Source organism: Crocuta crocuta, unplaced genomic scaffold (genome assembly GCF_008692635.1).
Source record: "Crocuta crocuta isolate KB4526 unplaced genomic scaffold, BGI_CrCroc_1.0 scaffold68, whole genome shotgun sequence".
In the NCBI taxonomy this organism is placed as follows: domain Eukaryota; kingdom Metazoa; phylum Chordata; class Mammalia; order Carnivora; family Hyaenidae; genus Crocuta; species Crocuta crocuta.
Genome location: NW_027532426.1, coordinates 1861242 through 1872641, shown reverse-complemented (window position 1 = coordinate 1872641; position 11400 = coordinate 1861242). Strand labels below are relative to the sequence as shown.

The following is an 11400-nucleotide window of genomic DNA, read 5'->3' as shown; positions in this document are numbered from 1 at the left end:
AGAGTTGGACACTTAATAGACTGAGCCACCCAGGCATCCCTGGAATTCTTTTTTTCTTAAAACAGGGAAAGAGAAAACAGAGTTCTCCCAGGCCAAATAGCTTATAAAAGTCTGATGATAGGCAAAATGGTGAAATAGGTGAATTTTCTCAGCTGTGTCTATGAAAGCAGAAGTTATGGATGTTCAGTTTCTATCAGTAGAAATAGTTGTAAAATCTTGAAACCCACTAGATTACAGGACAGAATAATTCACAATGTGTTGTAGAATTTGACAAAGTATGGTTTGTTTTCACAAGCTTCTGTATTGCTTACAAAATACCTTGAAGATTTGGGACATGAGCTTTGATGCATGGTATGGAAAAGGATGAAAATAGGATGGTCCTGGAGAATCTGAGGTTATGGTCTAGCATCCACAGACCTTGTTTGAGGGTTTAGGGCAGATATCAGCAAATGACTATTGCAGGCCCAATGCGAGCTGCCCCATGTTTGTAGTTTATTAGGACACAGCCACACCCACTTGTTTCCATATTATTTATAATTGCCTTCAGCTACCAGGCAGAGTGGTATTGTTCCTATGGGGATCATATGGCCTGGAAAGCCTAAATTATTAGTTACGTGGGTTTTTACAGAGAAAATTGGCCAACATTGGCCTAGGGTCTAAGTGTGTGAAAGAAACCAGAAGAGGCTTGTATGATTTGCACACATACCTTCCTTCAAAATCTGTAGTACGTCCATTCATATTAGCAATCGGTGTGTACATGTTGAGCATCATTTATAGCCATAGAAGCAAATTCTGCCCTGTGCCCAAACTTTCCTTTGATTCTATGTGTTGATCACTTGAGTAATGTGTGTATTCATTTATTTAACTAAAGTTTCATTTTGGCCCATGTCCCATAATACATTTCCACTTGACACTTTCAAATTAATTTAAGCTTTTTTTTTTTTTTTACCTTAGAGAACACTTTTGTAGTTTAAAAACTATCATGGTAGAACAGTTCAAATTAGGTAACTCACTGGGAAAGAATAATTTGTTTGGTGGCAATTGAAGAATTTGGAAAATTTCTTTACCTGTTGTGTTTTGAACTATTAATCATCATCAGCTATAATTATCCTCACAAATTCCCAATGGTAATTTTCATCCAAATGGCATTGTATATTTGAGTAATGCTTTGTCAAATGTTTTCACATGTACATTATTTCAAACAACTCTGTGATGTAGTCAGGGTAGGAATATTACCAAGCATCACCTTTCCTTTGTTTTCAAGTGTGAACATTGAGGCTTAGGGGACTCAAGTAATTCCTTCCTGGTCACATGGGGAATTAGTGATGGTGCCTGGGCTGGGATCCTATAATCATTAGTAATTGGAATCACTCTTTTGTATTTGTATTTTGACGTATACAGAAGTCAGAGACTCGAGAATATTAATTTCTATTCATCTCTAAAATTAGGATAAAATCTTGTAGGACTGCTGTAAACTTTGGCGATTATGTACAAATTTGCTGAGTACAGTGCCAGGAGCAGAGTAAACATTTTGCAAATTATGACTAATGCTATACTTTCCCCAGGATTATGGGATTATTTTTATTCTCTTAATTAGAATATGCCATTTATTAGACTATACCATTCTTAACTTCTCTTTTGCAAAAAAAAAAAGTATGAAAACTGTTCTCTCTCCACCATGGTTGCACATTTCTTCATTTCCCCAAGTGAGCTAACAATATCAGAACAACTAAACTTAAGACAATGTATCAAACTCAAATAAAATGCAGCGTTCAAGTTTACATTTCAGGTTTGTTTTTTTTTTTATTGTTGTATCATTTACTCTGGTAAATTCATATCCCAATTTAAAATGCCCCAAAGCAAATAAAACTTTTTTATAAATTCAAATACTGTATTTTAAAATGTACATGTTATACACACAAGAGCTGCATAGTGGAATTACTATAACAAGCAGTTACATTCATGATGCCCAGTACTGTTTTTAACACTGCATATAGATTACGCTAGATACATTGTTTTATTATGCTCACTGTTGCTTAGTACAGTGACTGATACAATAGCGTATATCGTTGCATTTTCCAAAGCATTGATAAAGTCAGTAGCATAGCATTTAACTAATACTGAATGAAAACACTTATGTACAGGACATATTTTAGGTCAGATGCTTGCACAAGAATAAGCATTTAACGTGCCGTTGTATCCTTGACAAAACAAAATCATCCCTTTCGCTAATAGAATAAGACAGGCTAAAAGGAATCTGAAGTAATTGAAAAAGAAAATTTTAAATTTTATATCCCTGTATTATGTTAAAGACTAACACAGTTTTCTCCTGGTTAAAGTACACATTTTGTTCTGTTTGAAATAGAGAGAGAGAGATTGCAAAGACTATACTAAAAATGCTAAATGAGCTGTAGCCCTTATATGACACTTTAGCTGGGAAAAAGTATGGTGAGTTGTACTCAACATTTTTTTTTGCTTAGAAAAAAAGTGATAGCCTATAAATTTCTAATGTTTTAAAACAGGTATTTATTATCTAAGGTCTTAAATAAATATGCCTGTATTAAACAAATTAGGTTGTTTAAAAAACTTTGCAACAATACTTGACTTATTCACAAATATATTTTCTGTCCATATTTATTACAGTTTGAACAATTTAAAAACATAAATCCTGCAAATAGCTTAGATAACAATACTGTTATCATAGTTCACATAAATGATTGCAAGAAATATTTATAATACTTTTTATAGTATCTTATCTAATGCTCACATTGAATATTCAAGTTAGTCACATTGAACTTGACAGATGGAAAAGTCGGAATGTGGAGATTGGAGAACTCTACTCTAGTAACCATAGCAACGAGATTTTCATTTTTTGTTTGTGCCGCTGGCCTTCGCATTTTTTTGCGGGGGAGGACACAGCCTTAAAGTTCTTTGAATAAAGTTACTCTTCTGGAAATCAGATAATGACTACAAAAAGCTTTTGTATGAAGATTAACTTAATTTTATTTAATCATCAAATTAGCAAGGGGTGTGTTCTATGTTTGCTCGGAACTGCTCATGGAAAGTAGCTCTGTTGGTTTTCTAAGTATGCAAATAATTGTCTCAAAAGAAAATTTTTTTTGGTGATGTGAATAGTGAGTCCTCTTTAAAAGTTTGTTTATAATTGTTTTCTTTTGTAAGTAGAAAAATCTTTTTAGATATAATCAGTCATGGAATAATGATGAATAAGTCCGTGTGATTCTTAATATTATATGGTCGTACTTAAACTGTCCCCTTTCCCTAGAATTTTTGGCCAGTTAAGTGAAATTTCAAAGATCTAACTAAGCCAGCTTAACACTTACAGTCTCCAATAACATTTTAAGGAAAAAAAGAGGACTATGTGGAGTAAATAAAATAGAAATCATATTGAATTTCTGATTTTATTTTTAAGCTCCCTCTCTTCAAAGAATACATCCATAAATAGATTCAGAGAAATTTTGTTCCTTACTGTTTGTTTTCTGAAGAGAATCACACATTGATCATAACATACATACTTAATAATTGGGACGGAGGGTAGTCAGTATGGCCTACCTTGGTCCACTCTAATGTCATTTTCAAATCAAGTCAAATACTGTCTTTGGATTAATTAGCTCCTGATGGAGGTTTGATAGAGGGGATACTACATGATCTTCTCATGATAAGCCTGACTTCTATATCTGGTAGATTATCCTGCTTAGTCTGTAAACACCCTTCATCAGTGGCTGCTAAATGAAGGTCAAATCGAAGAGAAACAGATTTTTTCCTTAATCGGGGGTTATCTTTAAAGAAGGAGCCTTCCCATTCCTTAATAACTTCATCCACTTTCTCTGTCCTGAAATGATAAAATAAACCTTTCCACATGAAGAAGTATGGATCTACTAAAATTGCACAATATGTATTCCATATAAAAAAGAAATCAAGAAATTTGTATGATTCATAATTGACACTTACATTTTGAATTATAACTCACAGTAGACATAGTGGAATTTATAATTTACATACTTTAAAAATCAAATGAATATAATTTCCAAGGAATTCTATGCAATTCACATGTTTTGGTTATATTTTTAGAAAAATGGTGAATTAAGGGTTGAGTACTCCTTCCTCTGAGTTTTTGTTTATATATGTGTAGTCATGTCAGATTAAAAAATATCACAGCATATTAGAATTGTGTTTGGTAACATGCAAAGATCACCGAGATTACACAATTGAAGTTAATTTCTTTGCATGTGTTTATTATTGTTTCTTAGTCAAAATTATTTTACTTACTGAATTGTACCACGAGCCTCCGTGCTTTCCTTCACAACATTTCCATTCAGTATTGCTTGTTTGGTCACTGTTTCCACTTTTTCGTTCTCATACTTTTGTGGGAGTTTTGTTGAGAAAGATATTTCATTTATAATGGCTGTGAAAACATTATTGTGAAATATTCAATCACAATGTTTTAGTACTAGTCAATTTCCCTACCAAACTTTATTCAAACATTGCTTGTTTTTGCTACTGTACAGTATTATTTATAATCCCTATCAATGGCATTTTACTTTTCAAGTTTGTTTACTTATATCAGAAACTCACCTGAAGGTAAAACAAAGCCAACTCTACTTGTCGTAGGTTTTTGTTCTTTTTTCTCCCCTTGGATACAACCATAATATCTGAAATTGGAAAGAATTATAGAAGCAAGACCATATTAGCCTTCAATTGAAACAAATGCTCACCAATAAGAGAATGAATAAATTGTAGTATATTCATACAATGGGAATACTACTTAGCAGTAAAAATAAATGAATTAAGGGTACACTATATATTTTTGATGGGCCAGTGGGGTGGGGGTGCAGAGAGAGAGGCAGACAAAGAATCTGAAGCTGTTAGCACAGAGCCTGATGCAATCTTCGAACTCAGGAATGGTGAGATCATGTCAAGGCCCAAGTCAGATGCTTAATCAGCTGAGACACCAAGGTGCCCCAGGGTACACTGTGCCTTTATGGATGAATCTCCCAAGTATAACATTGAGGTGGGGGGAGGTAATTTGTAGGTAATTTTATAAAGTTTAAAATAACACACAGGGTGCCTGGGTAGCTCAGTTGGTTAAGTGTCCGGCTTCAGCTCAGGTCATGATTTCACAGTTTGTGAGTTCGAGCCCCGTGTTGGGTTCTATGCTGACATTTGAGAATGTGGAGCCTACTTCAGATTCTGTGTGTCCCTTTCTCTCTGCCCCTTCCCCATTTGTGCTCTGTGTCTCTCTCTCAAAAAGAAATAAACTAAAAAAATAAAATACACAAAATATTTCACTTTTTGCTTAGGGATACATATATACACATTAGTATAAAGGAATGTATGAGACTGAGAAGCATCAAATTCAGGAGCCAAGTTAGACTGAGGGAGAAGGAGAAGATGGGGGAATGTGCTTTAGGTGTCTAGGGTCAGGGTGGAGAGATTGCAACAGTCCTATAAACATTTCACTTCTCGAGCTGGGGGAAGTGTGCACACAAAGTTTGTGAGATTCTTCTTGATGCTTTCTTGTATACCTTAAATGTAGTGTAATAAAAATGTTTTAAATTGTATTAAAGGAATGCAGGTTTAAAGGTTTAAAGACCACTTTATCATCATCTTGAATGATTAAGCATTAAATAAAATCCACCACCACTTATTTAATAACAAACTATATGTGTGTGTATATTTATATAGCACTCTTTTAAGCACTTTACAAACATTAATCTATTTAATCTGCAAGGCAATCCTATGAGGTAGGTAATATTATTCCCATTTTATGGATGAAAAAACCCCGAGCCACAGAGAGTTCAGTAACTTGTCTCATGTCACTCATGTTAGTAAGTGGTAGATTTGTAATTCACTTTGTGTTTTTCAAAGCTTTAATAAATGTCAAGACTTCTAGGTTAAAGTAGTTTCCTCTAATTTTGTAGAGGACTAAGAATTCTGAGGCAAGCAAGAATGAAGGTTTCTTTTCAGGGGAATATGGAAAATTGGAGGTTGTGCTGTGCTCAAAGCCATGTGACCTTATAAGTGATTACAGATTATGAAACTGTAAATTAGTAAGAATTCTTCTTTTGATATTTTGATACCTTTTGTTATCAGGACATCTGGAAGACGTTCAAAACATGTACTCAGAACTAAACTGCTTTTTATGGTTGTTATAGAATCTCACTTTATTATTATTATTAGTATTAATTTTGGCTTTTTTGTATGGTGGGAATGGGCCTTGGGTGGGGAGATGTGGTAATAGGTGAATTTTCCAAGCTTTCTTTGTGAGTGGTCCATGGAAGACTCTGACTAATTCTGAAAGAGATGAATGGTAAAGAAAAGGAGGAAGTTAAGAAAGGTCATTTTTGTAGCAACTGAGAATTATTTACATATCGTTCTAGGCCTGAAGTGCTCCTTGTTGTAGCTAATGTCCCCGACTTTGGCCATCCTGTTCATAATTTTGGGAGGCTGGAAATAGTTCTTATTCTTTGGACTGCCTACCAATCCTATTTTGTTTAGGAACCCAGTGAGCATGCTGTGGTGATGCTGGGGTTTTATTTATTTTTTAAAAATGAACTTAAAAAACTCTTTATTTTTGAGAGAGAGAGAGAGAGAGAGCAGAGGAGGGGCAGAGAGAGAGGAGGAGAGAGAGAATCTCAAGCAGGCTTCACACTGCCAGTGCAGAGCCCCATGCAGGGCATGACCTGAGCCAAAATCAAGAGTCCCCATGCTTAACCGACTGAGCCATGCAGGGGCCTCTAATGTTGGGGTTTTAGGTGTGATTTCTGACTACCTCAACAAAGACTCAAGTGACTCTGTATTTCTGGCCACTTGTCATTAACTACTATATATGGAATCAGGTACCTGATTTCTTCCTTTTCTAGGAGGCGGCGATAAGTGGCAATTTCTTGTTCTAGCCTCATCTTTGTGTTGAGAAGCATCTCATGCTCTTGAAGCTGCTTTTCGATGCCGCGCCTTACTTCCTGTAGCTCTTTTTCTAGTCCTTCGATCACGGCTTCTAGGTCTTGCAACTGCATCTGGTAATGTTGCTCACTGGCATGTAGGGAGTTTTCAAGGCCCCTTTCCTGTTTTATATAGATTGTCATCAGTGAATTAGCGCAACAGAATGCTTCTGAAACCTGACATGCAATGCGTTCATTCTATTGTGTTCTTTCTTTAGAAGTGCCACTTATGCAAGAGGTGCAAGAGATGCTTCCTTACAACTTTGTGTATGACTCAAATGACAAAAATCGTATTATAGCTAGGGAGCTTACTATTTCAAAGGAATCCTGTCATAATTCTAATGGTAAAAAAAATCTGTAATGTAACTGAGTTATTATCACTCTGATTTTTTGATTTTTAAAAAATTGAGAATGTGGAATATCGGATGTCAAAGCAGAGCTGGCTGCTTTTAAAGGCATTTTAGGAAAGGGTTTAAATATTTTTTAGTGTTATAAGTCACAGGGGTGTAGATAGAAGATTTCCCATAATTTGGATAATGACAAAGATTGTGTTCTCCCATGCCAGAAATTAGAGGACCCCAGGATGATAAGCAAGGATTACTTCCTTCTTTATAGGCGTGAACTAAACCTCGAGTGAAGTGCTAATAGCCATGGCCATGATGGACAGAGCAGAGTAGTTGAACTAGCACCATGGATAGATTTCAGTGGCCTTGATTTTCAGTTTCTCACTGGAGGGTAATAGGCATTATTCCTTTCTCTTAATCAACAAATGCCGGGGGACTCAGTAGGGCAGTCACTTTTAAGATCAAGATCATTCTCACCACCGCCTGGAGAGATTCAATTTCCACTTGCAGGTGGTGCCACTGGCGTCGAGCTTCCTTGAGTTCTGCTTGAGCTGCCTTTAAAGCTTCTTCGTCCTTGTCCATTTTTTTGCTCATATCTTCTTCTAGCTTTAAGAAAGCCACCACCGCCAAGAACAACAGAAACAGAGAGCACCCTTGAAAATGAGACCTTTAAAATTAATCCTAAGAGCATAGTATAGGTGTCTCATCATTTTTTCTTTAACCTGTTAAATTTCAAATGTGTGTTCTGGTGCTTCGTTACTAAGTAATCAGGTAGGGGAGCAAGTGGATTGCATGCTGAGCTTTAGTTTTCTCAGATATAAGAGGAACCTCAGGAGTCTCTTCCTACTATAGCAGTCTAGGAAATGCAGAGAAAAATACATCTATTTTAATGAAAAGTAACAGTTTGCAGGATCTAAGTTTAAGACCTCTGCTTCTGAATATTCTATTATTTATGGCATTATTTAGGAAGAAGGATTGAAACTCAGCTATTGTTTCCCCCCACCTTTTCTTGTAGGTGGCTTTGTAAAAGCAAATAGCCATATACCCTAAACCAATCAATTCTGGGGCTGGGTATATGGACAGGGATTAAATACTGCTGGAAAGTATATTATGAATAATTTAGAGAATTAAGTTATCATAGGCCTTAGAGGCTCTAAAATAGACTTCTGTATAAAGAGAACCCACTGTTGATTTACCTTTTTCAAATGATCTTTTTGGAAAGCGTGTTAATCTTGGGTATCTAGGGAAGTAGCAAAAATTACATCTTTAAAGATTGTTTTCTAAATGTCAACATATTAAATATTAAATGGAATATGTTATATTTGGTTTTAAATTTTGATGCTGATGTTCAAATCAAATGAAAATATCTTTTGATAGAATTCTTGACATTTGGCCCCAAAAGCAGCAGAAGCAATGTAGGGAATTGATTGTGTATAATTTTTAAAGCCAAAATTATAACTTTTAATATTTTGATCAAAATGCATTTTGAAATTAAAAAAATTTGAATTTGATGACACAGTAGACTTTTTTTAAAAAGAAAACATTGGAGTAAATGAGCATTTACAAATAAAATTCAGGGCAAAGCATTAAAAGAACAAAATTCATACATTTCTTTTGGTTTGTTATATCACTTATTCTTAGCATTAACGTTGGCAAAGTCCAGCAGCAATACACATCAGAGCAATTACAAAACAGAATGTCAAGAATTTAGGAAATAGAAGAGCATAAAAAAATGCTGATATCTTCCAGTCTTTTGGATTTTGCGGATGGAACTGGCAGCTATACTTGCATGTCAGCTGGAGTACAAAGATGGCCTCCAACAAACCACACCTCCCCAAATTCATGTCCTCATGTGATCCCCTTCCAAACCAAAACTGGGCAGACCTGGGTCTTGCTTTAGCTAGTATAATGTGGCAGAAATGCCTATTCTAGCCCTAAACCTTAGGAAGCCCTGAAAACTTGCACTCCTGTGCTTTTGGGAGTCCTGGGCAAGCGTGTTAAGAAGTCAGGATGTGCTGCTGGGGAGATCACATAGAGGCCAGTTGGAGAGAGAGACACAAACCCAATAGTCTCAGCTGAGCCAGCCTTCCAAAACCCCCCTGGCCAGGTGCCAGACACATCAGTGAGCCACCATAGACGTCCTAGCCCAGTTGTGCCCCAGGATGATTACAGTCACAGCCAACGTCATGTGTAGCAGCAGAAGAATCACCCCCACTGAACCCAGTCAACCCACAGAATCATGAGGGACAATGCCATCGTTTTAATCCACTAAATTTTGGGGTGGTTTATTCTACAACAATAAACCACCAAAAGCTTATGTTTCTTTATTGTGTAATAATTAATCACTTCTGAATTCGTTCCAACTGACTTTCTGAATTCCTTGAAAGAAATCCCCTAAAGCAGATTGATGTTAAGAAGACTTGAAATAAAAGTTATTGTAATTTTGCCCCTTTAATTTACTCATTTTGGCATCATGACTTACAAACTAGATAGCCTGTGTTGGTACCATTGCAAAATAAAATGTCTCTTTGATTTATAATTTTCAGAAATTGTCATCTATTAATATTTTCCCCTTCTCCTTGCAAAAGGTGAGCAAACGATTCCAATAGTTAAATATCCCAGTGACTTTGCTTGATTTAGGATACTGATCATTCTTTGTGAAGACTGGAAATATTACCCAGAGGTGCAATTTATATTGTTACCAAAAATGAATTGCTAATGAAATAAAGTCTTATGATTTCCTAGAAATATTTTTTTCCTTTTGGTGAGGTTCTTAAGATTACTCTTTGTCGTATTTGGGTGTCTGGACCAGAATTTGAAGTCAGATATGATAGGTAAACAAAATGAACAAACCAACAAAACACCCCAAATCCTGAGTTTTAAAATTTTTGTTTCTAAAATATTTGTACATTTATTTAAACATTTGAGACATTCATCAATTGCTAAAGGTGATTGTCACTTTAAAACAAAGTAAGTCTATGAAATTGAGAGTCAGCCCTTATTTAACTTGGCTTCCTCTTTTTTTAATGCTTAAATAGTTCATGACTTGTATTGGAAATAAACATTTCTCATCTTGTAGTACACAAGCAAAAATCTATAAGGGGAGAGTCATTATCAATGTGGGGAATTTCGATCATCCCAATTTATATCACTGCTTCTGAATGCCATGTTCACATATTTAGATAATTTCTATTCATAACAATCTGGTATAAAACAGCCCATTAAAACGATGATGGAAACCTTTTAGAAATATTTTACTTAGTTTTATTTCTACAAAGTATGCAAGCTAATAAATCTTATTAGACAGCTTGCCATATTAAAGATGTTATTTAAACAATCTCTATAAATAACTACGTGATATCTTTGAAGGGTATTTGAAATACTTCCTTCCTGAAGGATGTCTAAAAGAGGTTAGAGTGCCCCATTTTATTGTATGTTGGCCCCATGTTTCGTTATTGATAGTAACCTCCTAATTGATATAAACATCGAATGCATCAATTGACATTTACTGAATGGTCACTTAACAGTATAATCAGAGCGTTTTCCCCTGTATTCCAGTCACATTGCAGAAAAACCTAAATTCTTTCCCAGTAGACACTGCATTGAAAAGGAAATACTGTACCTCAGAGAGGCCGGGACAGGAATTGGATAGACATGGATTGTCTCCTTATCCTGGAAGGTGCCTGTCTGTATGAAATCATTACCTGGATCCTTGTTGAGAGCACGGTCTCTATCTGATTTTTCGTGAGGAGCTTTTCATAGTTTGCCCTGATCTCATTGAGTAGCTGGGACAGCTCCATTCTTTTCCCATCCTCCACCTTGGCTAAGTGAACCTTATCGATAGGATGAGTCGATGAGTCGCTGCGGCAGAGCTGGTCTGTCTGCATCGAGCAGAGAGAGAGAGAGCCAGAGTGCCTCGGAGCCTTAAAGATGCAGAGCTCCTTTTTCAGAACCACGGAAATTCCTGTGTCTCTAATCAATTATGCAAATACTTGGCAAACCCTTTTCTCCTATTGTTGTCGGTTTGGTAGAGGTGTTAGACTCTCCATTAAAGAACAGAAAAAGGAAAACATCATCAGTATTCCTAAATTGGTTCT

General features: G+C 35.8%; 1 protein-coding gene across 2 annotated transcripts; it reads right to left on the bottom strand.

Annotated features, from left to right (window-relative positions):
- Positions 1 to 1583: 1583 nt before the first annotated feature.
- KRT222 (keratin 222) lies at positions 1584 to 11174 on the bottom strand. Of its 2 annotated transcripts, none has more exons than XM_077779237.1 (6): positions 11008 to 11174; positions 7781 to 7909; positions 6862 to 7082; positions 4594 to 4670; positions 4288 to 4423; positions 1584 to 3850 (listed from the first exon to the last, which is right to left on the bottom strand). In XM_077779237.1, the coding sequence occupies exons 1-6, from the start codon at positions 11101 to 11103 to the stop codon at positions 3622 to 3624; spliced, it is 888 nt and encodes a 295-aa protein (XP_077635363.1). In that variant the 5' UTR covers positions 11104 to 11174; the 3' UTR covers positions 1584 to 3621. The 2 variants fall into 2 exon arrangements, with proteins under 2 accessions (XP_077635363.1, XP_077635364.1); XM_077779238.1 differs by lacking the exon at positions 11008 to 11174 and adding an exon at positions 10926 to 10991 and having other exon boundaries at positions 1585 to 3850.
- Positions 11175 to 11400: the final 226 nt, after the last annotated feature.

Coding starts and splice junctions, on each gene's coding strand:
- KRT222 (XM_077779237.1), bottom strand. CDS start 11,103: ATGGAGCTGTCCCAGCTACTCAATGAGATCAGGGCAAACTATGAAAAG. Junction 7,910..11,007: donor TGCTCTCAACAAGGATCCAG/GTAATGATTTCA, acceptor GCTTTCTTAAAG/CTAGAAGAAGATATGAGCAA. Junction 3,851..4,287: donor GAGGCTCGTGGTACAATTCA/GTAAGTAAAATA, acceptor TTATCATTTCAG/GACAGAGAAAGTGGATGAAG.